We start from the raw sequence: 27,097 nt of genomic DNA on the forward strand, positions 1-27,097 counted from the left end.
TTTTACTCCTGCCAGGGATAGTCCTCTGGGGTCTGAAGTAGGCCCCATCCAAAGCGGGGGAGATAAGGGGCCCTGAAGTGGAAAGGCAGGAGAAGAGCACTCTTTTCGGAGGCTCCCTCAGGCCGCTTGTGATGGCTCTGGGTCTGGATCAAAGGGGTCCCTAGATAAGGACATAGATGAGAAAAGTAGAGGCTAGTGGGCTGATAAGTAACCCACATCACTCTGAGGAGGTTGCAGAGAGAACCTGGGGAGGCGTGCAGCAAACAGTAACTGATCTGAGATCGGGCATTAAAGAGGACCCTATGGAGTAGAGAGCTGATGCAAGGAGGTCCTGGGTGGGGGGATTCCTTTTGGAGATGCAGGCCATTCGTTTTCCCCACTGGCTGGCTAGCAAATCTGCAAAGCCTCTCATGCGTGTCCTTGGAGAAGCCTCCAGAGGACGACGCTAAGTGGTGAGTCCCATCTTCATGCTGCTGAAAGAGACTTTCAAAGACTCCCCATCTCCCACAGGCCTCTGTGCCACCCCAGAAACTGATTTCCTAGTCCAACTGCTCGAGGACCCTTCAATTCAGATTTGAGTTCATTCAAAAGCAAACTTGGCCCCGGGCCCGATCCTCTGCCCTCTTCAAGGGGATTGTTGAATTTCTGTCCTGGTCCAGGTAGCGCGGAGCAGAGGTATGGGGAGCATTCAGCAGACGGGGACCTACCAGACACTGGAGGCCGAGGATAATTGTTTTGGGACCGGATAAGGGCACGGTAAATGAATTTCCCCGGCAGGATTTAAGACTGCTTGCACTTACAGCCAAGAGACTCAGCACAATCCCTGCAGATGCCACCGGTCCCTTTGTCGCCCTGCATAATAGGTATGGGTATGCTGGTGCGCCGACCCGCGGAGTGGGTGTGAGTACTGCCATCTTTCCGCGTGAAGGCAGGGCCTCTCGTATCCCAAAGCCTGCCAGGATCGTGCAGTTGAAAGAGTATCACATATCACTAGGTGAGAAAGAAAACACAAGGCTTCTCCATTGCCAGGAGGGAGCGGGAGGCCACACTGTCTTCCACTTCCCAGCCCTCTCTAGCCAGTGAGGAAATCCAGTGTCGGTGGCCACTGATTGCAGATCTTTGTGGTCTTAATAGTGGCCACCGTGGCACTCAAAGCATCTGATATGCCAACGGGTGGCTGAACTGAGTGTGGCCATTGCTGGCAATCGGTGTGTGGCCTTAGAGCTGCACTGTCCAGGTCTCTGGCCACTAGCCACATGTGGCAGCTTCGTTGAGTGCTTGAAACATTGCTGGTCTGAATTGAGAGGTTCTGTTCAGTGTAAAATATACAATGGATTTTGAAGACTTAGTCTGAAAATCATCTTACTAATTTTTTATATTTAAATACTGAATTGTTAATATTTTGGATCTATTGGGCTAACTAAACTATCTCCCTAACATTAGTTATACCTGTCTCTTTTTATTTTTATTTTTTTGAGTTTATTTATTTATTTTGAGAGAGAGAGCAAATGGCGTAGGGGCAGAGAGAGGAGAGAGAATCCCAAGCAGGCTCCGCACTGGCAGCACAGAGCCCGACTCTGGGCTCCCAACTCACCAACTGTGAGATTATGACCTGAGCCGAAATCAAGAGTCCGATTCTTAACCAACTGAGCCACCCAGGCACCCTTCTTTATATTTTTAAAAATAGGACTACTAGAGGGGCGCCTGGGTGGCTCGGTTGGGTGTCCAACTCGCGATTTCAGTTCAGGTCATGATCTCACAGTTCATGGATTGGAGCCCCACATCAGACTCTCCCCTGGCAGTGCAAAGCCTGCTTGGGATTCTCCGTCTCCCTCTCTCTCTGCCCCTCCCCCACTTGTGTGCACATGCTCTCTCTCAAAATAAATATATAAACATTTCAAAAATAAATAAATAAAAATTAAAATAGGACTACTAGAAAACTTTAAATTACATATGTGGCTCATTATTTTTGGACGGGATGCCTCAGACATTGCGAATATCCTCTTCTCCAGATCTCTCTAGGAAGAAGGGAAGTTATTTTGCTTTTACCTGGCAGAGCATGAAGTTTACCTTTACTGTCCTGCCTCAGGTATTTTGAACTTCCCCAGTAATACTTAAAAATTGCAATATATCAGTAATGAGTTGGGCAGGTCCGTTCCATTATATTGATGAGTTTTTTACGGTGGCCCTCACAGCTCTCTATGCATGCTCTCTAAGCACAGCTGTTCACAGGTGGCAAGGCCTTAAGTGAGGACAGAGACCGGGACCAGGCCACTTGAGTGAGCAGCTTGGGGGCTTGAGTGGCTTTCCAAAGAGCTATTCCACAGCCTAATAAGGAACAACTGTTGGCTTTGCAAACACTAGCAACGCAAAAGGAGCCCTTATCACCTCTTTGGCCCCTTTGGGTATTAGAAACAGCACATCCTGCACCCAGGAATGTTATTTCAGAACCTGTACTAAGCCATCAGACTGGGAGCCAAATTACATTGGAGACCCCATGCAGTAAAGCCACAGAAGCAATACAGGCAGCACTAAAACAGTACCTGCCCCTACCCCACCCCCAACTCATTCTGATTCCATAGAGTTTTAAGTATCTGTGGCCTTACATCTGATACCCCTGGCAGTAAGACTCTGCCAATATATATAGATGGGTCATCTCTCCACTACTGAATGGTCCGTGCCTTTTGAATGACAGTTATTGGGTCTGGTGGAGACAAATTGTCTCACTGAAGAAAAAAAGTGTGATTCTAAGCTCCAACATTCCCATCCTGTGATGGGCTGTCACTACACCAAATTCCATCAGATTAGGGGCATCAGCGAAGGTCCAGTGGGGAAAATAGAAATCACAGCGGTGCTTTTAACAGAAAATTTAATATAGAGCATGGTTAAGCAGACATTAAAGGACTGAAAATTCAAAACAGTACCATTAAGGTGACACAGAGGCGGGGTCTGTAGGCCTGGGGGAAGGAGATGAAGCTCAAAGGAAAGGCCCACAGAATTGAAACCCAGACCTCTAGGAATGGGTGCTGTTGGTTGGTTCTGGTACCTTGGTAACTCACCGGAAGACCCCCATGGGGCTGGGACCTAGAGCACTGAGGAGGGAGTGCCAGCCAACTGGTTGACGCTGGTGTCTCTGAGGAGACGTGATGATACCAGTTCTGAGAGAGGAGGGAAATCTGGAAATGGAATTCAGCTGCTGCTAGTGGAGCAAGCCGTTCCTGCCAGAGGGAAGACCCAGGAACCGTGGGCTTCCAGTCTCCCTCTAGAGCCTCTTATCGGCCGAACCTAATAGGCAGTACTGGCAACAGAGAAATGTGGTGTGCAGGGCCCCGGCCTCGGCCCCAGCCCCAGGCTCACAGAGCAGAGCAGAGCAGAGGACGGAAGGATAGTTTGGAACTGAAAGACAGTAGCTCAATGATCGCTAAAGTACAACAAGCTGAAAAAAATGTGAAATGGAAATGATACATCTGATTGGGGGCTAAACCAACTCAAGAATAGGTGGCCACCCACTCGATAGGTACTGACATGCCCCCATTATCTGCTTTGCCCGAGTTACTGGCTTCATAGAGGCCTCCATTTTGAGACTTGGTACCATCCAAGGAGACGTGTTTCGCTGATGGCTGAACAAGTTCAGGAAAATACTAAGCCATCGGTTATAGTGACGGTAAGTGTGGACCACCCATGGCATTAGTTGCTCTGCACAATGGGTGGACCTGGAAAGCACTGCTTTCAATGAATTCTCCTCAATGAATGGAATATGCCTTTTCATAGACTTACAGGCTGTGGCTCATGGCCTCACTCTAGTCAGGCCATTAGGCGACCCAGGATGAGACTGGTAAAGTCGTACCCGATGAAAAACACAAATCACCCACAAGCTCAATAAGTCACATATGTATTTGTCTCCTAGGAAGGGCCACATCCCGAGAAAAGCAAAGCATCTGCATGAAGTACGTCAACTGAGCCCGTGAGACATCAGTCAAATCCGTGATGACCTACCAGATCTATGTCCAGACCCACCACAGTAACAAAACCACCATGAAGGGCTTTCATTTGCCTTACAAAGAAGCTACTGACACTCCCAGAGCCTGCACACCCTGGCAGCTTCGTAAGCATTTAATTCAGGGTGAACTCGGTCATACTGCAGAAGACAGGACTGACTCGTGCTGGAAGATACATCCCATAGGCCTCCTGCCCTTACATCGTTTGAACATGCTCTCTAGGTATAAGGTTGCATTTCACATCCTCCAGTCAGATAGCCCTCATGGATTTAAGGCTGTGACAGACTACCTTTGCCACATGCCAGAGAAGGTCAAGAGAGACTTCAGACCATGATGCAGATCTGACATTTAAGATAGAAGAGGAAGGAAGGAGGGTAGGAAGGAGGGTTGGGTAGGAAGGATCTTAGACTGTAATACAGTTCCAAACAAGCTTCAACGAGGCTGATGGGAAGTTCTTGAGCCAAAGTCACCTGTTCCAGGGATTCTTCCACTCGTAGGAATGGATCTGCATTAGTACCTCCACTGTGCTCGATTATTGGCTGGAAATTGTCTACAGGAAACATGACCTTGGCACAAACAGCAGTGGCTCCAGAAGGGTAGCAACTGGGGCTGTCAGGCAATTAAGCTCGCCACAACAGATTGAAGTGGCATACTTGTGGTGGCACCACACTACATAATAATAACCGCCCCCCTTTTTTTAGACCTGCATTGACCGTAGTGAGTAGCTGGAAAGTTTTTACTGAAGAGATCCTGGAAATGTCGATGAACACAAATTTGAAATGGGATCCGGTATCCTCTCCCACTGGGGAGACAGCTTTGACACTGGGTTTGTCACATACCTCTTCAAGCTCAGGACACTCCTGTGGTTCTTATCCTCATGCAATAAGTCCCCTTTGCACTGTAGCCATCTTCCTTGATTTCAAGAGATAGCCTTTGGTAAGGGAATCGTTAGCCCTGGGTCTGTCTGGAGCTTTTCACTCCAGGATGTAAAATAAGGCCTGGTTCTTTCCTGAGGGGAGTTCATGGACCCCAACTGGTTGGGCGTGGACAGGCCCAACCCTGGGAAGCAAGTAGAAGATCGAGGGGCAAAGGACTTCTCTTTTCCTAGTCCAGATATGGACAGACTACACCTGTCTGCGGCAGTGATCACAGCGCCAACTATCACAACCCTAGATATGTCACCCCCAATTTGATTTGGCTATGAGGGATCTTACCAGCCCCTCACTATCAAGCAAGGCCTCTGCTATTACTTCTACCGGGCAAGGGGACTCAGCCACTCTTTGCCTCAGCTTTCTATACACATGTGTCCATGGCCTGTGATGTCCGTGCTAAATGGGTACAGAGATTCACCTTGGACCCAACTCAAACCAGCATTTGTGTTCTTCTCACCCACTGTCGGGACTACTTTTTCTGTGTAGTAAGACAGCCTCCCTTTCTCTCCCCTGCCTCCTGTTTGGATCCAGGGTTACCTGCTTCCTGAGAATAGCCATGCAACCCTTCAGTAATCAAAGATCCACTGGGCACAGGCTATATATGCCCAGCTTCTGGTGCCATTTAGCAGGATCTACCTGGGGGCTTTGGGGGCACAGTTTATCACCACCTTACATGGGTTGTCCTCCCACCAAGAGGTGTTTCTAAGGCTCACCTGAGGAGATTACCAATGCGTTAGCTGGGGTTTCGCTCCTAAAGATATTCTTGATTCCCTACCTCTGCTTGTGTTGGATACCTGCATAACTTTGTGTTATTTACTGACTAGGCAGTGTGCACTGTGGCTGCCAGCCCCTGCTGTTTCTGGCTGAATACCTCACTGCAAGTGAAGCTGTCCAACATTAACTATAGGAGCGAGCCACAGGGCTCTAAACCACCGCCTCCCATCTAAGGCCTCCAGTTCTCATGTTGAACTTTGTATTATTATTTAGGACCCTCTTCATTTTACAACGTCTTCTTTGCCACTGTCACCAACTCCAGAAACCCCATTGACAAATCCAATTCGTTTCTGGGCCCAATGGGAAGGCAGGTTTCACTGTGGGATAATGACAGAACATGAGATCGCGTGCTCATCTTGCTAACACTTAGGCTCGTAAGTTATCCCAATCAAACCTATTCTTGTGCCCGTTGTACATGACTCGTGCTTTCTTTCACTCACCTTCCAAAGATGGATTAAAGGGAGCAAGACTAGGGGCAGGGAGGTCAGGCTGTTGGAATAATGAGCCAATGCAGTGACAGTGAGAATGGAGATGGTAGGATCCCTAGCATAGTTGGGAGATAGGATCAGTGAGACTTGGTGTTTATCATGGGTGGGGAAACAGAAAGGGAGGAAACCAGGGTTATGATTCACACAGTTTGGGCTAAATAGTTTTCTTTTAGAGGAATGAGGATTTATTCATTCAACTAATGTTGTTTAAACATACGCCATGAGTCAAGCCGTGTATTTGATGCGGGAGATGCAGAAGAAAATGACACTGGGAAAAGAAAAATTAGCATAAAATAATAGATAATTACAGGAACAAATGGATATCGTGCCTCCTCATATGATGCACTGAGAAGGGCACAATTCACTCGGTGGTGTTCCTATTTACAAAATTACTAAGCTTCATCTAATAATGTGGAAACATCAGACAAGCTCAAACTGATGGACACGTTACAAAATAAAAGGCTCGTACTTGTCACCATTATTGACGTCACAAAGGACAAAGAAATACTGAGGCACTGTTTCCAATCAAAGCATACTAAAAAGACATGACAGTTAAGCGCAACATGTGGTCCTGCACTGGATCTTGAACCGGAAAATACTGTCATCTTCTGTTACAAAGGACATTATTGGGAAACTGGGCTATGAATAGGGTCTGCAGATTACATAATAGGACAATGCTACTTTCCCATTTCTTATCATTGTACTGTGATTGTATAAGAGAGTGTTCTTGTTTTTAGGAAATACAGGAAGTATTTAGAAGCAAAGGGGTAAGGTATGAACTGAAAGAAGTTTCAAGCAGCAGCACAGCGGCTAAGCACGCTTGGACTCTGAGGTTAGACTGCGGGAGTTCTAATTCCAGCACCGTTGTTTACTATCCATGAGGCTTTGGGCAAGTTACTGAACATTCCTAGAGATGGCGTGAGAGTGGAAGGAGCACATGTAAAGCACTCAGACCTGTGTCTGGCACGTATGCATAATCAATGCTGGCTGCATTTAAGCTATTTTGCCTCTGTCCTGTAACTACACAGAGAAATGGAGCCTGGCTCCCTAGTTCAAGGAGCCACGGTCTAGTGGAAGAAACAAGAAGGTTAACAGATAAAAACAAATGCATGCAGTGCGTGCTCTCCTAGGGATTTGAGCGGAGGGTAACTGAGGCTGGGCAGCGAATTCTGCAGGAGGAAGTCAGGAGAAGTTTCACAGGGGGGCTTGTGGTTTGAAACGGATCACCAGGGGCGAACAAAGAGTTTGGCAAGGATGCGCTTTTCCCACTTTTGTCAGGCCAAGGGCCTCATTGGTGCAAAAGCAGAGTTGTGGAAAGGGCATTATGTACTAGGGTGTAGTGTGGGTGATGCGGAAGGGCCAGCACTGCCTGCCAGTCAGTTGACACAGGTTCAGATCCCAGCTTCAATAGCACCTGCAGCCTCGCACAAATCACACAATCTCTCCGAGCCTCAGTTTCCCCGAAATAGGGAGATATTAACATTCACCTTGGGCCTGTTAGGAGGATTAATGTCATGTGCTTAGCACAGTACCCCGTACATAAAGGATAGCTGTTAGTATTAATGCTAGTGTTAGGCATTTCTAGGGTTCACCACCTTTCCTGATTCCTCCTTCCCTCCGGGCACAGGCCTCCTCTGAGTGAAGGCCGGCCCTGTTACTTCCTTTGGCCGCTGAGGTGAAAGCAGAAAGATACGTGTCCTTTCTGGGCTGAAGCGTTGAAGAGCCAGGATGCTGTGATTCTCCACGCTCTGTTCCCCTGACACACTGTTACCCGTGTTGGGCACGTAACGTGAGCAGGCAATAAACCTTTGTTCTTTAAGGTACCACAACTTTGGCATCTTGTTATCTTTAGCCACCCTCATAAACCTTGAAGAATCAGACTTTTCGAGACCCTTTGGTGTTCCATGCCAATTCCCGTTAGGGGAAAATAGGCATTCTCGGTGCACCACCTTGGTGCCGGGATGATAAAAATGGATAGAAGATTCAGAAGCGTGTGTGTTTAACGGGAGAACTGAAACTCAGTGTAAACAAAGAAAACTCATCCTATCTTGCAAAAGCTCAAACAGTGAGTGGAGGAGGTGTTTCACATTCACGCACCATAGGATTAATGGTGTTGTGACCTGATCTTATAGGAAAGTTTCAGAAGGGGATATAAGCTGGTCCGTCAGGAAAAGTCTCATGAAGAAGTGATATTTAAGCCGAGGCGCAAAGGAAGAAGAGCACAGGACGGAAAAGCATGTGCAAAGGCGGCAGACAGCATCGGGCGTCTGGGCAAGTTAGGTGTGGTCCTAACGTGAAGGAAAAAGTACAACAGCTGAGGCCAGGGTGGCCATCGAGGTGCGGAGCAGGTGAGCGCTCAGGAACCATGAACCGAGGAAAGGAATTTGGGTTGCCAGACAATAAGCAGCTGTTGAAAGGTTTACTAAGCAGGAGAGTGACACGATCCGCTTTCTGTCTCTACAAGTACACGGTGGTCACAGTGTGGCGAATGGATCGGCGCGGGCAAGACTACAGGTAAGAGAGATGAGTTGAGACTATCCGGGAGTCCAGAGGTGATGAGGGGGAAGCAGTGGAAACAAGAGCATTGTGGATCTGTCAGGGTCCCCGGAGAAACAAAAGCCATGAAAAATACGTGCAAGGTACAGATTTATTTTAAGGAATTGACTCCTGTGATTGCAGGAACCGGCCAGTTCAAAATTCGTAGGGCAAGGCCAGCAGGGTGAAAATTCAGGCCAGAGTTGATGTTGCCATCTTGAGGCAGAATTTCTTCTTCAGAGACACTTCAAATTCGCTCTCAGTGTCTTCCAACTAACTGAATAAGGCTCACCCAGATTATTGAGGGTAATGTCCTTGACCAAAAGTCAATTGACTGTAGATGCTAACCCACAGTTATGAAGTACGTCCACAGTGACACCTAGACTAGCGCTTGATGGGATAACTGGGTTCTATAGCCTGTGGCCAAGTCGACACAGAAAACTAACCGTCAGGCATAGTTTCAGAGTTAGAGGAGAGAGCTTTTCTGGATCGAATGAATGGGGATTGAAAAATATGGGGACTCAAAGAAGACTCCCAGATTTCCCACTTAAGCAACTGGATAGAAGGCAGTACTGCTGACTGAGACAGCACATAGTGGAGAAAGTGCAAGTTCGTGATGGATAATCATTCAGTTTTGGATGTGAGAAGTTTTAAGTGCTGTATGTTAGCCAGACAGAGATGCCTAAGTGGGATTCAGAGGAGAGATCTAAACTGTAGTTTTGTAAATAATCAGGACATGATGGCAAGTCAGTTGTAGGAGTGTATGTGATCATTGGGGGGTGGGGTGGGGGTGGGCAGTGTAGAGTGAGGAAGGAAAGAGAAGGCCTAGCAGAGGGCTCTGAGGAGGGCCCAGAAGAGAAGGATCCAGCATAGTAAATGAAAAACAGAAGTCAGACAGGTAGGAAAATGAGGAGGCAGAAATCTGGGAGCTCCAGAGCTCCAGAGCCTGCTTCCTGAAGGAGAGAACCGACATATGGCCATCATTTATACTGTAGCCAGGTATCTCAGTAGGAAGAATCATTCGACTGCAGTGAGTTGTGGGTTAGAACCATGAGACCGTATTGGTTGAGAGCACTCTTAGGAAACTTTTGCTGGTTAAGGGAAGAAGTCATGCGGGTCAAAGCTAGGACTGTTTAAGTAGAAATAGAAGGGAGGAAAGGGACTGAGCAGTATTTTGAAGCAAAATCAACAGGCCTCTCATCAGGACATGAGGGATAAAGAATCCAAGATAACCCAGAGGCTGTAAATCGAAGGAATCGGAAGAAGGATGAGAACGTGCACAGGCAAAAGGAAGTCAGGTGGAGGCATTGGTTTGGGAGAAAAAGATCTAAAGGTCACGTTTGTACATACTTCTAGGTGTGGGAGGATATTTATCCCGGACTCGCAACATATCGTATCTCTCATATTCGTCCATTCCTCGGAGCCTCTGTTTGGGCTCCTCCACGAAAACAATCTTTCACATCTTGTTTGCCTGAACATTTTCTATTCAATCTTCAAAACCTAAATTAAATGTCACTTTTCAGTTGCTTTCACTGACAACTTTAGGCTGAATTACTTGCCCTCTCTTCTGTGTTCCTATAACACTCTGTTCACACTTTGGTTTTTAAGAGCATTCATCGCATTGTGTTATACTTGTATTTTACATGCCTGCTTCCCATGCTAGAGTGGGGCTCCCAGAGCCCAGGGCCTCTGACTTACCCCATCTGGTTCTCCTAGAAGCAACAACATTGAACTTGCTTTGTTGATCTCCAGTTTGGAGCTTAGGACAGAGGTGAGGCTGGATATATAAAAGTTAAAACATCACTGACACAGAGTGATCACCAAAGAAATGAGAAGAAGTATATCACTCAGGAAAAAAACCAGCACAAGTAGGTAGCAGTGGGCTAAATCTCAGGGAATGCCTACATTTAGCCAATGGGATAAGGATTAGAAGGACATAGAATTGTGCTTTGTCATAGCAATTATCCAGGAAAATATATTTATTCAGTGGATACTACGTGCCACGCACTGTTTAGGCACTAAAAATACATCAATAGACAAGATAAGCGAGATTCCTGCTCCCATAGAGCTTATAGTACCATAGGGACCCATGGCTTCCCTCAGAGAAGGAGGAAAGTAAACAGTTTCAAATGTTGCAAAGTGTTTGAGGAAGACAAATACTTCAATGGCCTTCGGAAGGCGAAGGAGCCATGTAGCCAGTTCCATTCCAAGGGTAATGGCCAAGAGTTGTGATGGAATGGAAGTCAGAGAAGTAGAGGATAGAATTTTCTGAAATTTCGTAGGCCCCTGAGATGCAGAAAGTGAAACAGGTGGTATCATCAGATGATGGGCGCTCCAAAACAGAGGAGATTGACCACAGGCATTGAAACCGAAGTCTGAGGTAGCACAGGGATCTGAGGAGTTTACTGGCTCCTTCTCTTCACCCAGAAATGGAAGGAACAGTACCTACCACAGAGGGTTTCCAGGCCAGCGATGCACCCAGGAAGGCTTAATCAGTAGGAAGCCGAACTTCAGCTAATTCAAGGGGAAGGAAAGCAGAGAAAAGGAAAAGTGGGAGGATTCAGAGTAGTTTCTCTGTGTCAGGACGGAGGTTAGCGGAGAGGCGCAGGAGGGCCTACGTGCCGAGGCACAGCGGAAGGAGCTGGTAGCGTGCCGGTGGGCAGTGGGGAGTGCCTGGGTGCCGGTAGCCCCGATCGGCTGGGTGTGAGGCCGTTGAAGGTGGTAGTGCCTTGATCAACATCCAACGTGTGTGGATGTACCTTCCCACACGACAGAAACCAGAAAGCTAAAAACCACATTTCCCAGATTCCCTTGTAGACGGGGTTTTGGATGTGATTTAGGTATGACCGATTAGACAAAATTATGTTGTGCTTGAATTCCAGACTGAGCCGGATGGGGAGCAAAGTGGCATGCAGGGCACTCACTTTGCTGGTGAGGGTCTGGAGTCAACAGTTGTGGCAGCAAGTTCCCGATCCCCAGATCCCACCTAAAGTAGTGTTTTCCTAGAACCAACAGTTCTGGAAGAGACTTCCTGAGGCCCAATGTCTCAACTAGAGGAAAGGTAGCAGTTCCTTTCATTGGATGACAAACGTATCTCACACCAGATATGCTGGAGTAGGTCACTTTATTTTCCCCTAACACTTCTCTCCTCTTTATTTTTTTTAAATGTTTATTTGTTTTGAGAGAGAGAGAGCAGAGCAGGGGAGGGGCAGAGAGAGAGGGAGAGAGAGAGAATGCCAAGCAGACTCCCTGCTGTCAGTGCAGACCCCAATGTGGGGCTCGATCCCAGGAACTGTGAGATCACGACCTGAGCCAAAATCAAGAGTAGGACCGTTAACTGACTGAGCCCCCGAGGTGCCCCAACGCTTCTCTCTTCTATATGACACAATTATTTTCAGTAATAATCATTAAATGAAATGAAAAACCATAAATGGCCAGGAAACAAATGCAAGGAGTGTGAAAAATTTCTTTTATTGAACTTCATATCTATAATCACACCAGAAAAATTAATAAATTATAAACTAAATATTAGAATTAAAGTGCAAAAAAGAGAGAAGAAAAACAATAGGTTAATACTTCTTAATTACATTAATAACTTTTTTGGAGAAAAAGGGGAACAAACTTACATATATATATTGGCCTGTTGCAGTAAGGAATAATAGCATTCTAGTTTAACAAAAATCGAGTAACGAGGAACAGCAATGCACAAAAAAGGATGCATGTCAATTGTAAAGATTTTCAAATTCAGTAAAATCATTCACGAATGAAGTGTTATTTCATTTATGAGCTAACATTTCCACCTACTAAACAACCCCATTGTATCTCCCAGTTGATATTCTATTTCAGTATTATAAATTTTAAATACACTTAAAAATTCCAAGTAGTAGGGGCATCTGGGTGACTCAGTCTGTTAAGCGTCACACTCTTGATTTCCACTTGGGTCATGATCTGACGGTTCCTGGGATTGAGCCCTGCGCTGAGCTCTGCTCTGGCAGTGAGGAGCCTGCTTGGGATTCTCTCTCCCTCTCTCTTTCTCTATCCCTCCCCAGCTTTCTCTCTCTCTCAGAATAAATAAACATTAAAAAAAAAAACACCTCCGAGTGGCATCACAAATGACAGAAACAAAAGAAACTCAACTTCTGTGTTCCTAAAACTTTTTTTAAAAAATGTTTTATTTACTTTTGAGAGAGTGCAAGTGGGGGAGGGGCAGAGAGAGAGAGGGACAGAGGATCTGAAGCAGACTCAGGGCTGACAGTGGGGAGCCCTATTTGGGGCTTGAACTCAGGAACCGCAAGATCATGACCTGAGCCAAAGTCAAACGCTCAACTGACCGAGCCACCCAGCTGCCCCTGTGTCTTTGTGTTCACAGTCACTGGGCTATCATTGCTTAAACACACAAGTATTGGAGACATGAACTGTATCTGAAGTGAACTTGAATGATTTTAAACTGTGATGAACTCCTTCTCAAAAATGAGCATATGTTGTTGGGTCCAAGAGGTGTTAGGGATTGCCTAACTGAAAGTTCTCCAAATTAACTTCCATGTAAATACAATGTTGATTAAAGGATATGTAATGAAAATGTGCCCAATTGAAGCTTACATATTCATTATTACAACTCAACAGTAGTCACAACAATTTGTTTAGAACATAGTCCAATAAGTGATTATTTTTTCAGAAAATAAGCCAGACAGAGAAAGCAAATACTTTGTGGTATCATTTATATATGGAATCTCAAATTTCTAAAAAAAAAAAAAAGTCAAACTCATAGAAACAGAAACAGAGAGAGAAAAGTTATTGGCAGGAGCTGGGAGGCGGGGGAATTAGGGAGAGGTTGGTAAAAGGATATAAACTTTCAGCCATAAGATGAATAAAGTCTGAGGATGTAATGTAAAACATGGCAACTATACTTAATAACACTGTATCATCTAATTGAAATTTGCCAGGTGAGTAGAACTTAAATGTTCTCACCAAAAAAGAAGAGGAAAGAGAAGAGAAATATGTAAGGTAATAGGGGTCTTAATTAACTAGATAGAGGGAATCCTCACAGAGTATATCAAATCACCATGTGTACATTTTAAATATCTTAAGTTTTATCAATTGTACCTTAATGCAGCTGAAAAAGAAGAAGTTTGGCCTAATAGAACAATGAAATCATTTCCTGAAAACCCAGTATGACACCAGCTAGGAGAAAGTGCCCTGAAAGTTTGAGGTACTTACTGCCTTGAAGGATGTGTTGTGCACTCTGAACTAGGGCCAGTAAGCAACATACAGTGTGGTTTCACCCGTAAGCAGATGCGGGGGGCTAAGAGCTAAGGGGTGGTGGTGAGACGTACCTAACGACCCACTTGCAAAAATTTTGCGCTTTGCTTCTCATTCCCACAATTCTGGTTTCAGCTCTTTTAGAAACTCGTTATCTAAGCGAGGGCTATTTCTTCCAGGGAACGCAATGGTGGTTCCACTGAACTAGAAGGTGGGGCTGCCACTTCATGCCGCTAGGCAAAGCAGCAGAACAGGAGAAAGACTATGTTGGCTCAGGTGATTTATCCTGACCATCGGTAAGTACTATATACTAGTATACTATATACGAGTATACTCCATGCATAGTGTACAATGTATACTACGTTATAGGAATGAACCGCCCCGTGTTTCCATTTCCCTAGTGAGACGTCGTTTACGTTGCTTTCACCGTAACAATGAACGTCTTTGTACATGTCTCCTTCTCCTTTTACACGTGGATGGCGGGACAGATACCTCAAAGTGGAATTTCCGCATCACAGACTATGCGGATATTTAACTGTACAAAGTGTGGTCAAATTGCACTCCAGGGTGGTTGTAACCCACTTACATCTCCGCCAGCAATGACCGAGTTTCTATTTCTGCATATTCTTATGAATATTTATTAATTTTGCCAATCTGACAAGCGTAAAAGGATACCTCGTTGTTGATTCATTTGCATTCCCCTGATTGCCCGAGGTTGAGCATCTTTTCGTGTCTGTCTGTGGTGGTATTTAAAAAATAGTGTCAATTCTCAATTTTCCGCAAGAACAGTGGCCACATTCTGAGCAGTGCTATGTACCATCTCATGAAGCAGTTCTTGTATTCATGCCCATGCAACAGATTTTCCTCCCTAATTAGGTCTGGGTTGACTAGCATCAAATTTAGCTCCCTTGAGATTATAGAATGAAAAAGGAAAGCCAGTGCAGAATTTTAAGTCTCCATCTGATAATCTTCAAAATGGACACTTCACATGGCTTTTTGTGTCCCCAATCTTGAATTAGTGTTATGTAATCCAGGGATCGCTCAGGCATAATCTTAGGGATTTTGTCCCTCTGAGTTCTTGTGAGTAATTTGGGTTCCTTTTTTTTTTTTAAATGTTTCTTTCTTTTTGAAGGGGGGAGGGGCAGAGAGAGGGAGAGACAGAGGATCTGAAGCAAGCTCTGTGCTGACAGCAGAGAGCCCCACGCGGGGCTCAAACTCACCAACCGTGAGATCATGACATAAGCCTAAATTAGATGCTGAACCGACTGGGCCACCCAGGCACTGCAGTAATTTGGGTTTCTAATGGTATAATGTGGCATGCTTAGGAGTACTGCCCTGTTGTAGAACTGCCACGTCTCCCCAAATGCTACTGTCAAGGACGAGTCACAGTAAGCCAGAGCCGGAAGGAATCTTCACGATCAGGCTGCCCATAGCCCATAATTTGCAGCCGGGGAAACCAAGGCACAACCTGTGAAGTGGTCAAGAGCTGAGTGCCCAACCCATATGCTCTAACTGAATCCCCTGAGCCCTCCGGGTGGCTGTGTGGTGCCCGGTCACACGGTCACTTTCCACATGTGCTATGACATGAACAGGGCTGCTGTGGGAAGCAACTGTTCATGGGTCTCTCAAGTTTCTGCATCTCAGGGAAGCCTTCGTCTTTTGTCTCTGACCCAGTTGTCTTGCACCTTCTGCCAGCATCTATGAAACTGCAGCAGGCTACCTCGTTACTCCCAAGTAGGGTAAAAGCTCAGATACTTCACAGTTTCTCAGAGTTGCAAGCAGTAGTTTCAGAAGCTCTTCATAGTGTTGTGGGGGACAGGTGTCTTCTGGTTAAATTAGTTTGGGAAAAGCTGAGGCCAAAAAAAAAAATACATATATAAGAAATACAAGGAAGGAAAAGCAGGTTCTTTTCCTGTCAGATCCTTTAATAAACTAAAGAGCCTTAGAAGTCGCTCGTGGATGTGGGGGTGGGGTGGAGCAGGCTAAGTTTCAAGAATTATTTGCATAGAAACCTTCCTCCCTCTTTCCCCGTATGGAATGCCTATTAACACTGGAGAGAACAGTAGGAACAATAGAATAAAATCCGTAGAAAACCATTTGGAAAGCCCAAGTAAAATATTGTAAGAATAAGGGTGCAAATGCAGTTGAGAGGGGCAGTTTTCACATCCCTGGAAAACTCGAATGAGGTAAGCTAACAGGTACCAGCCTCAGCTACATGGTCCTTTTGCAGGGGGACCGAAACCTTGCAAGCCACTGGGATCTTGCCTGAGGGTGAGATTTTAGCGTCAGAGGGGGGCTTAGAGACCATGCTAACTCTCTCATTTGCACATTGCAGCACCGAGGCCCGGCAGGAAGGCACTGAGGGCCGCCCAATTCATTGGTGGCAAATGATGGGAATAAAATCTAAGTGCTCTGAGGCACTCTTTAGTGTTCCTCACACAGTCTTTGTTCTCATTTTGTCCTGTTCCATTTATTTGTAACTAAACCTTAAAGTCTCTGAAGGCAAATATCATTTTGTCCCACGTAAAAGCTCCTACTACAATGCAACTGCCTATGGAATGTCTACCATGTTCCCTATAGTCGCTATGCACAGCCCGCTCTGCCAGTCCAGCTTTCTGCCATGAAAGGAATGCTCCATATTGGCGCTGTCCAATATGGTCACTAGAAGCTACGCGTGGTTACTGAGCACTTGATACGTGTGTGACTGAGGAACTGCTTTCTTAATTCCACTTTTATTTTTTTTAATTTTTTTAATGTTTATTTTTGAGACAGGGAGAGACAGAGCATGAACGGGGGAGGGTCAGAGAGAGACGGAGACGCAGAATCCGAAGCAGGCTCCAGGCTGTGAGCCGTCAGCCCAGAGCCCGACGCGGGGCTCGAACTCACGGACCGCGAGATCACGACGTGAGCTGAAGTCGGACGCTTCACCGACTGAACCACCCAGGCGCCCTTATTCCACTTTTCTTAAAGAAATTTTATTTTGGGGGGGAGCCTGGGTGGTTCAGTTAAGCGCCGGACTTCAGTTCAGGTCATGATCTCACAGTTCGTGAGTTCGAGTCCCACATCTGGCTCTGGGCTAACAGCACAGAGCCCGCTTCAGATCCTCTCTCTCTCTCTCTCTCTCTCTCTCTCTCAGAAATAAACACTAACAAGTTATAAAAAGTTAAAGCAAAAACAAAAAAAAATTTATTTTTTAAAAGGATTAGTGCACACACGCATGGGGGAGGGACAGAGAGGGAGGGGAGAGAGCATCCCAAGCAGGCTCCCCGCTGTCAGTGCAGAGGCAGGGCTCGAGCTCACCAACCCGTGAGATCAGGACCTGAGCTACCCCGGCCCCCCTGTTCGGTTTAATGTTAATGAATTAGAATTTACATTTAAACGGCCACATGTGGCTAGTGGCTACGTCTTGAGCCCCGCAGGGACTAACTGTAGGGATCGCAGAGCCCACAGCGCGTCACAGGGACTGAACCTGAGGGACAATCAGCAGCCAAGGCTGGAGTCGGATTCTCGCGAGGCGTTGTGCCGTCTGGGACGAGCGGACACTCACGCGGCGCGGGCCTCGGGCCCCATTCGTTCGTTCCTTCGACGACGTTCCACAAGCGCCAGCGGCCCGGGCCTTGATTGGGGGAGGGCCCCAGGCACCACCCCCGCCCCGCCCATAGCCGTCAGAAAGGGGCGGGGCCTGGGGACGACGGTTGGCACGCGCGGCCGAGGGGGTGCCGCGCAAGCGCCACCGCCCGGGGGCTTGTGGGAGACGGGCCTGCCGTCCTGAGGCGTCGTCTCTGCGAGGCTGCCGTCCGGAGCCATGCCTTCTGACAGGAGGTCGTTGCGGAAGAGGACCAGGTCGAAGATCGGCTCGCTGAAGGGGCCTCACTCCAGGGTGATAAGCTGTGACGCGGGGTGCACCGGGGAGACCCCGGCCGACAAGTCGCACCCGGGAGGCAGCGTCCCCGGGCGCGAGGGTGGCGCGACGGCCAAGCCTCAGGCGGGCTGGCGGGCGATCCTGCGCGCCTTCGGGGCCGAGACGCGCCGCTGTCTGCTGAAGATGTGGGTCCACCGGTGCCTCGGGCTGCTCTTGCTCGCCTCGTGCGCCCTGCTGCTCGGGCTGTGCTACTACGTGAGCACCTGTGAGTCCCCCCCCCGCCCCCCGCAGGTCCCCTCACCCCCCGGCCCCCCGGCCCCCCGGCCCCCCGGCCGCCGCCCCGGCTGGCCGCATCTGCGCGTGTACCTTCGGTGGGACGGGTCGTACCCACGGAACACGGAACCTGTGTCCTGGACCCAGCTCATCCCACTTCGCGTCGCGTTCTCGAGATTTACGCCCGTGCGAGCAGGCGTCGCCCCTTCTTTCTGTTCAGTGGCCGAATGATATTCTGTTGTGTGAATATTTCGCATTTCGTGTCTCCGTTTCTCACTTGGTGGGCGTTTGGCTCACTTCCAGGTGTTGGCTGTGGTGGCTAACAGTGCCGCGGATGTCCCCGTACAAGGTTTCGCGGTACCAGTTCTCTTGGGCCTGCCCCTGGGAGTAAAATTGCCGGGGCATATGGGAAGCCCGTGTTGAATTCTTTGAGGGAGTCCTAAACTGTTCTACAAAGCGATTGAACCGTTTTTACGTGCCCACGAACCATGTGCGAGGGTCTCAAGTTCACCAGCATTTGTTATCCTCCCCCTCTTTGGTTATCACCGTCCTGGTCTGTATAAGTGATATCTTACTATGGATTTCGTTAGTATTCCTGTAAAGACTAATGATACTGAGCATCTTTTCATGTGCTTTTAGACATTTGTATGTTTGGAGAAATGTCTGTTCGTGTTCTTTGGCCATTTTTAACTGGATTGTTTGTGGTTTTGTTACTGAGTTGTAAGAGTTCTTTATATATTCCAGATATGTGAATTGGAAATATTTTCTCCCACCCTGTAGGTTGGCTTTTTACTTTCTTGTTAATGTGTTTGTTTGTTTGTTTGTTTGTTTGTTTGTTTTGGTGGACAAAAGTTTCTAATTTTGAGGAAGTCCAATTTATTTGTTTTTTTAAATTATTTTGTCACTTGTGCTTTTGGTGTCATATCTAAGAATCCATTGCCAAATAGAAAGTCATAAAGATTTATTTCTATGATTTCTTTAAAGAGTTTTGTGGTTCTAGCCCTTCTATGTAGGTTGTGGATCCATTTTGAATTAATTTTTGTATATGGTATGTGTTAGGGGGCCCAGCATCATTCTTTCTATATGTGGATATCCAGCTGTCTCGGCACCATTTGTTGAAGAGACTAGTCATTCCCCATTGAATGGTCTTGCCACCCTTGTTGAAAATCAGTTGACCATAGATTTATGGGTTTATTTCTGGACTCTTAGGTTTTATTCTACTGGTCTGTGTATCTATCCCTATGCCAGTATCATCCTCTTTTGATTACTATAGCTTTGTAGCAAGTTGAGAAATTGGGACATGTGAGTTCCCCAATTCTGTCTTTTATTCATAATGTTTTGAGCATTCAAGGCCCCTTGTAATTCCATGTGACTTTAAGGATCAGCTTTTCCATTTATGCAAAAAAGCCACTGAAGTTTGTTTTTCTTTTAATTTTTTATACATCCAAATTAGCATCTAGTGCAACAATGATTTCAGGAGTAGATTCCTTAATGCCCCTTCCCCATTTAGCCCATCCCCCCTCCCACACCCCCTCCAGGAACCCTCTGTTTGTTCTCCATATTTAAGAGTCTGTTATGTGTTGTCCCCCTCCCTGTTTTTAGATTATTTTTGTTTCCCTTCCCTTATGTTCATCTGTTTTGGATCTTAAAGTCCTCATATGAGTGAAGTCATACAATATTTGTCTTTCTCTGACTGAATAATTTCGCTTAGCATAATAGCCTCCAGTTCCATCCATGTAGTTGCAAATGGCAAGATTTCATTCTTTTTGATTGCCGAGTAATACTCCATTGTATATATATACCACATCTTCTTTATCCATTCATCCATCGATGGACATTTAGGCTCCTTCCATACTTTGGCTATTGTTGATAGTGCTGCTATAAACATGGGGGTGCATGTGTCCCTTCGAAACAGCACACCTGTATCCCTTGGATAAATACCTAGTATTGCTATTGCTGGGTCGTAGGGTAGTTCTATTTTTAGTTTTTTGAGGAACCTCCATACTGTTTTCCAGAGTGGCTGCACCAGCTTGCATTCCCAAGGCCACTGAAGTTTTGATAAGGATTGCTGTGAATCTGTAGATCACTTTGGGCAGTCTTGCCATCTTAACAATATTAAGTCTTTCAACCCATAAAAATGAGATGTCTTCAGCGATGTTTTGTCGTTTTCAGGGTACAAGTCTTTAACCTCATTGGGTACATTTTATTCCTAGATATTTTGTTCTTTTGAATGCTGCTGTAAACGGAATTGTTTTCTTAATTTCCTTTTTGGATTGTTCATTGCTGCTGTATAGAAGCACAATTGATTTTTTCATGTTGATCTTGCAAATTCAGCAGAGCTGCAGGGTACAAGATCAACATGCAAAAATCAAAGTACTAGCCTCCATTTTACCCTCCCTTAAAGCTCTTCCACCTCTAACCTCATCTTACTAACCCCCGTTACCTCACCTCTCAAATTCCTTTCTCCATCACCTCCCTTCACAGAGACCTTTCCTTGCTCACTTCCCCATACCAAGGCCTTCCCTTCTTTTATGGTTGCCTCCTCTGCCTCCTTTACTCTCATAATTGACTTCCCTCTTTCACCCTTTTCCTTAAGGAAGTTCTTTTCTTTCCTTACACTCCTAAAAGCTTTCTCTTCATCACCGCAGTTCACAAATGTCTTCCCTCCATCATTATAGCTCAAAAATTCTTCTCAACTTTCAATCAAGGTCCTTTCATTCTTCACCTCCCCACAGACTTTTCTTGGCTCACCTTACAGGCCTCCTCTTCCCTCATTCAAAAGTTGGTCTTCTTTATCTCACAAAGCCCTTTACTTCTCTCACACAAGGTCTTCCCTCCCTCCCCTCCCTTTGAAAATACCTTCATTCACATTTTCCTCTCTCTAACTTACCTTCACAAAGCCCTTCCTTCCCTCAGTCAAAATACTTCTTTTACCTCCTCATTTACCCTCCTCCAGGCCTTCTTCACTCACTGTCCTCTTAGATGCCTCTTTCAGCCCTCCAAAGCCTCCCCCCGCATCTCCCCACTCACAGGTTTCTCCTTCTTCTCCACTCAAAGGCACTGTCTCCCTCTTCCCCAAAGTCTTCTTTTCCTTCATTTTACTCCGTGGTCTTGCTGCCTCACTCTCCTTGCCGAAAGTCTTTCTCAGCTCCTTCTCCAAATATTTCTTGCCCCCACTCAAATACTTTTCCTTTCCCCACAGCCTCTCTCCTTAGCTCCAAGTTGGCCTTCTCAAAAGGGCCTTCTCTACCTTACCTCCTGTGGCCTGCCCTCCCTCCCAACTCCCTCACAGTGGTATTCTGTCTCCTCATCTGTACAAAGGCCTTGGCTTTTCCACAGTCTTTCTCCCTCTCTCAAGCCCCAGCCTCAAGCCCAAAGCCCTTCTACCATCCCCACCTCTAATCTCAATGACTTCTCTCTCCCTGCCTGCTCCAGTGCCTTCCATCCCCCCAGCCAATGTTCTCCCACAGTCAAAGAAGGAGGCAAAAATTGGGCAGGGGCATTGTAAGTAAATGGAACAAAGGCTTCTGTATACTATGTCATAAAGTTGTGGGTTTATAACTTTTGGTGAAGGATGAAATTCAAAGTTAAATAATGTATATCCTGTGCATTCTTTTTATCAGCTATTTTACATAAGTTAGGAAAATATGATTTCTGTTCTTTGACAAATATCTTAAGATACTTTTTAAATGATTGCTTGCAAATCATATTACTTCAAATTATTCATTTTTCCTACTATTCATCTAAAATACCAAAATATTTCTGAATTACTTTTACTGTATTTGTAAATGTTAGTTACAAATACATTTGAGAGCCTTACAAACTGAGGGCTTTTTCATTCTCTGAAAAAGAAAGTTAAAAAACAAAACTATAAATTGTACATCATTTTTTTCTTAGTCCATGAGTTCTTCATTTTCTGTTTCTATTTTGAGTAGAACTCTTACAAAAAAAGAATACTGTTATTCAGTGTGATTTCTTTATTTCCATGGGGACTTTTTCCAATATAGGTTTAACATGTTTTCTCCTAAAATAATCCATGATTCATTCTTTATATTGTCAGATTTCCCAGATTCTGAGGAGGTGATCTATGACTAGATGGATTAAGTATCATTTTGCATTTTATGTGATTTAACTTAATTAATGTAACTAAATGCACTGTGTTATGGGTGGAATTGTGTCCCTTCCTTCCATAAAAAAAAGTTGGAATTTTAACCCCAAGTACCTGAGAATGTGACCTTTTTAGAGAAGAGGTCTTTATAGAGTTAATCAAGTTAAAATGAAGTGAGCACTAATCCAATAGGACTGGTAGGTATCCTTATGAAAAAGGGGAAATCTGGACACAGAGTTAGACATTCATAGAGGGAAAGACCAAATGAATAAACACAGGAAGAAGATAGGCATCTACAAGCCAAGGAGAGGCTTTTTCTTCCATGCCTCAGAAGTAACCAGTCCTATTGACATCTTAATTTTGGACTTTTAGCCACCAGAACCGTGAGATAATAAGTTTCTGTTGTTTTAAGCCACCTAGTTTATGGTGCTTTGTTTCAACAACCCTAGCAAACTAATAAACACAGAAGGGTAAAATAATTTGGCCATAGGCTGGAGTTTAATGGTGAAAGCAGGGCATATGATCCTAGAGCTAAAATTTCCCTTCTCCTTTCTAGACAGACCCTTGTGAGTTCTCTTAGATTTAATGCCACAAATGGAAATTGAAGTTGAGGGACTTGAGGTAGCTCAAGTCTGGGATACCTCCAGTTTTGTATTGTCATTTGGGCTCCCAAGCCACTTTGCTTTTCAGGTTATATTTATGTAGAAGGCATATAGGCTAGTGGCATACAGCATGAGGAGACTAGCGGATTCGGGACTGGGAGTTTGATCCCCTCCTCCCCCACCAACTCTCTGTAACCTATTGGAACAGTCCTCACTGCACATCTTTTTCAGGGAGATTAAAAAAAAAAAAGATTGACTAATAGGTGGTATTTTCAGAATGCTTTAGCTCCATGGACAAAACCATGGGACTGGTTTCTGTATTATATTAGAATACTTCATTTATCTGCTATCCTTGGGGAGTGAATGAGGCAGTGCACATTGAGAGAAGGTCTGGCTACTGGCCATGTACCTCATTAAGCACCAAGCTTGCTCGTGCCTTAACCATTTGTGTATGTGGTGTGGTTGGAGGAGCTCTGAACTAAGAGCTAGGAGACCCAAGTGGTCTTGATTATGACGTTGACTTGCTGTGGGACCTTTGATGAATCACTTTTCCTCTTTAGGTTTCAGTTACCCTGTCTAAAAACTGAGATTTCACTAGATCAATGTTTCTCCTGCCTCAGTCATTTGTATAACACCTGCACAGCTCTTGGTTATCTTAACGTTACCAGTTTTTCATATTTTTTTAAACTGCCTCACTTTTTTACATAAATATATTTTATTTATTTATTTATTTATTTTTAAATATATTTATTGTAAAAGGACACACTAACTGTGTAGCACAATTATAATGGAAAGCTGGTCATATTTGCTATTAAGAGAATTATTTATAAAAATAAATATCCTGAAAACAAGATAATGTTATTAAATTTAAAATTATAAACAATAAAAATAAACAAAGGCATATAACAACATATTTACTCATTTTACATTGTACTAAGCACTTTATTTATGACTTCATTTAATCCTTCTAATCCTTCAAAATAAATAGTATCCCCATTTTGCAGATGAATAAACTGAAGCATAGAGAGGTTTACTGACTTGAAGCTCACCAGCTAGTATGTGTCAGTGCCAGAATGCAAATTCAGGTCGAGGCCAAAGCCCAGAAAGACTGCAGCATAGGTAGACCCTCTACTTACTAAAGTCCCAGCAGAATCTTCTCCAGTGTGATACCATTAGCCATCAATATGCCATTAGCCACTGCTCCCATTCTGTCTCCTCACCATTTAATCCATTTAATCCAGTTCCTCATCTGAGAGACCTCCCTGCAGAGCAGAGCTGGCAACATAATCTGCATAATGAAAAGGTGGGATCCCTTGTTCAAAACGTATTACACATTTCAAGAACATCGAACCAAGAGTAGGGTCCTTCTAAGAGCCAGACTGTAGATTACACAGGTCTCATAGCCATAGAGCCTGCAGCTTTGAGTTTGTTTGTTTTCTGAAATGTAGTTAGATTTTCAGTCTTTTATTTTTTAACAGGAAAATTAAAAATAAAATTCTTTGCGACTGGGAAACAATTGGTTCTTTACCATTTCTTGCTGCCATTTAAGGAAGCTGGCTCCTAATCTTTTGTTTGCTGAGCATGTTAGTGAATGTACAGATGCAAATTAGAGGCAGAGAGGATGGAATTATTCTGCATATGAAAAGCAATTCAGGACGGGGAAAGAGTCTGGAGCCTAATAGGGTGGAAAGGAAGATCTGAGAAGACTTGGGTGAGGGCTGATGGGAGATTTTGGAGAGAGAAAAGGACAGTTGAGTTGCTCCCAGGGATGAAAGAAAGAGATGTTAAGGGGGATTTTATAAAGGTTTACCATGCAGTGAATTATGTCAACCTTGTTTGGTGTCATGGTAGTTTTGATATGCTAGTCATATGGAAAGACAGAGAGAGAGACACACACAATCGTATGTATTTCTTTCTATACTTTTAAAATAAATACATAAATAGTAAAAATAAATACATCCTAAATATACAACTGTGTTCCTCCTAAAATCAACTCATGTAATGCTGTTGGTACGGGATATACTGCTCAAAGCAACTTGTAAATAATTGTCTTTCAGAGTAGGGAAGAAACCAGTGGTAGAGGGCAGGTTAAACATGCTGCAGAATCTTGGTTCAGGCTGCCACTGATGGTGCCTACCTGCGTAAATGTTTAATTGCTTCCTCTATTTCAAATGCCCGTTGAAATGACTAAGAGATCTATAATGGTTGAAAACCAAGGGAACCAAGAAGGATGCCATCTGCCATCAATATGCCAGAAATTTGGAGGGATTTTTGAAAGATAGAGAGGAGGCCAGGCCACATACTACTGAGAAAAGTTGCAGCGTCCTTCGTTTCACGTCAGGCTAAGGCCAAGCTTGTCTGGTAGGAGCTGGAGGCTAGGGTACTTTGAGTTGGGGATAATCTCTGTCCTGGAGGGACTCCAGAAAGCACACCACCTGTAGAAGATCACCTAGAGTGGAGACTCAGGCCACAGTATGCTATTACTGCCAGCCAACACTTTCTTCAGATGATGCTGGGACAGTCAGTTGGGGAAGGGGAGCGCCAAGTGAACAAATGGAGGTGTCTGGTCCTGTCAGAGCCACTTGCGATTGTAGTTCCTTTCCTATATGGTGTAGGACAATGAGCCCTCTACTCTGTTGAAGTATGCCTGGCAATACTAATCTCATTTTTTGTACCCTGTGCTGGAAGCACTCTTCCAAGACCTTTGTGTGCCCAGCTTCTTCTAATCCTTTTTTTAAGCTTAAATATTATCTCAGCTAGGCCATCCTCTAGTTAAAGTAGGTCCCCTACCTTATACTGTATTGATACGACTTTCTTTGTAGCACTCACTGCAATTTGTAATTATTTAATTTGTTAGTTTACTTATTTTTTGCCTGTTTTCTCCACGGTACTTTAAGCCCCATGAGGGCAGGGTTATTTTTTTTTCTTAATATGAAATTTATTGTCAAATTGGTTTCCATACAACACCCAGTACTCATCCCAACAGTTGCCTTCCTCAATACCCATCACCCCCCCACCCCTCCCTCCCCCCACCCCTCCCTCCCCCCCCCCCCCCACCCCTCCCACCCCCCCCACCCCTCCCTCCCCCCCCACCCTTCCCTCCCCCCCCACCCCCCCACCCCCCCCACCCCCCTGGTCAACCCTCAGATTGTTCTCAGTTTTTCAGAGTCTCTTATGGTTTGGCTCCCTCCCTAACTTTTTTTTCCATCCCCTCCCCCATGGTTTTCTGTTAAGTTTCAAGGGCAGGGTTCTTATCTGATTTGTTCACTAATGTATCCTCCAAACCTAGAATATAGTAGGCATTAAATGTGTATCTATTGAATGAGTAGGAGTTAGGAAAAACAAACAGAACAAAATCGGTTATTTTACATATTGTTAAGATGTGTAATATACAGTGAAGATAAAACAGTCATGAATGAACGTTTATGCATAATGTTAAAATACATAAAACAGATGGTTTTAGAAATTCAAGTAGAAATGGACAGAACCACAATTGTGGTGGGAGACTGTAATACATATCTTTTAGTCCTAGAAAAAAAAATAAGGATATTGAGCATTTGAATAATACACTGTAACTTGATTTAACATGTATAATAAAGCTCATATTCATATAATAAGGTTCATATCATAAGAAAGTACCCTACAGGCTGAGAATACTTACTCAAGTGTATGTGTATGGAAATTGCTCTCATTAAAATGAGAAAGAGAATATTATCATTGATGTAAAGGAGATTTAAAAATTATAAGTGAATATTCCTATAATTCCATCCTAATAATAATTTTGTAAGTGGATGATTTCCTAGGAAAATAAAAATCTAAATTGGCTCATGAGCACAAAGAAGTGAAATGTTATTAAGGCACCATTCCCTCCACAAAATACAGTCAGACTAAACTAAAGTTTTCACAAACTTTTAGTGGATCAAATATTTCCTATGCTGTTTAAATAATTTCAGTATAGAAAAAAGATGGGAAGCTTCCCATATTATTTTATGAAGTAAATATAAACCCCATGCCAAATCCTACATAGATAGCACAAAAGGAAAGGCAGACACACTTTACTTAGGAATGTTGATCCACAAATCCTACATAAAGCATTAGCATTTGTGGGCTTTATTTCAGGAATGCAAGAATATTTTTTTTTGTCTGTTCAGAATTTTTAATTTAATTTTTTTAAATTTACATCCAAATTAGTTAGCATCTAGTGCAACAATGATTTCAGGAGTAGATTCCTTAATGCCCCTTCCCCATTTAGCCCATCCCCCCTCC

The 27,097-nt window shown here is 44.7% G+C and overlaps 2 protein-coding genes across 5 annotated transcripts in view; both read left to right on the forward strand.

The window, feature by feature from the left end:
* The window catches only part of FMR1 (FMRP translational regulator 1), a 50,613-nt gene extending 42,592 nt beyond the window's left edge, over window positions 1–8,021 (forward strand). For both annotated transcript variants that reach the window (XM_043570957.1, XM_043570967.1), the window contains one exon: window positions 3,908–8,021. In XM_043570957.1, coding sequence (XP_043426892.1) covers window positions 3,908–3,946 — 39 coding nt within the window. In that variant the 3' untranslated portion in view covers window positions 3,947–8,021. The remainder of the gene's footprint in view (window positions 1–3,907) is intronic.
* Window positions 8,022–17,689: 9,668 nt separating this feature from the next.
* Window positions 17,690–27,097, forward strand: part of FMR1NB (FMR1 neighbor) — a 34,642-nt gene continuing 25,234 nt past the window's right edge. Inside the window, exon 1 of one of the 3 annotated variants that reach the window (XM_043570969.1) lies at window positions 17,690–18,113. In XM_043570969.1, the coding sequence (XP_043426904.1) occupies window positions 17,792–18,113 (322 nt within the window). In that variant the 5' untranslated portion in view covers window positions 17,690–17,791. The remainder of the gene's footprint in view (window positions 18,114–27,097) is intronic. The other 2 variants (XM_043570968.1, XM_043570970.1) reach the window with 2 other exon arrangements.

This window comes from Prionailurus bengalensis, chromosome X, assembly GCF_016509475.1.
Source record: "Prionailurus bengalensis isolate Pbe53 chromosome X, Fcat_Pben_1.1_paternal_pri, whole genome shotgun sequence".
Taxonomy (NCBI): Eukaryota; Metazoa; Chordata; class Mammalia; order Carnivora; family Felidae; genus Prionailurus; species Prionailurus bengalensis.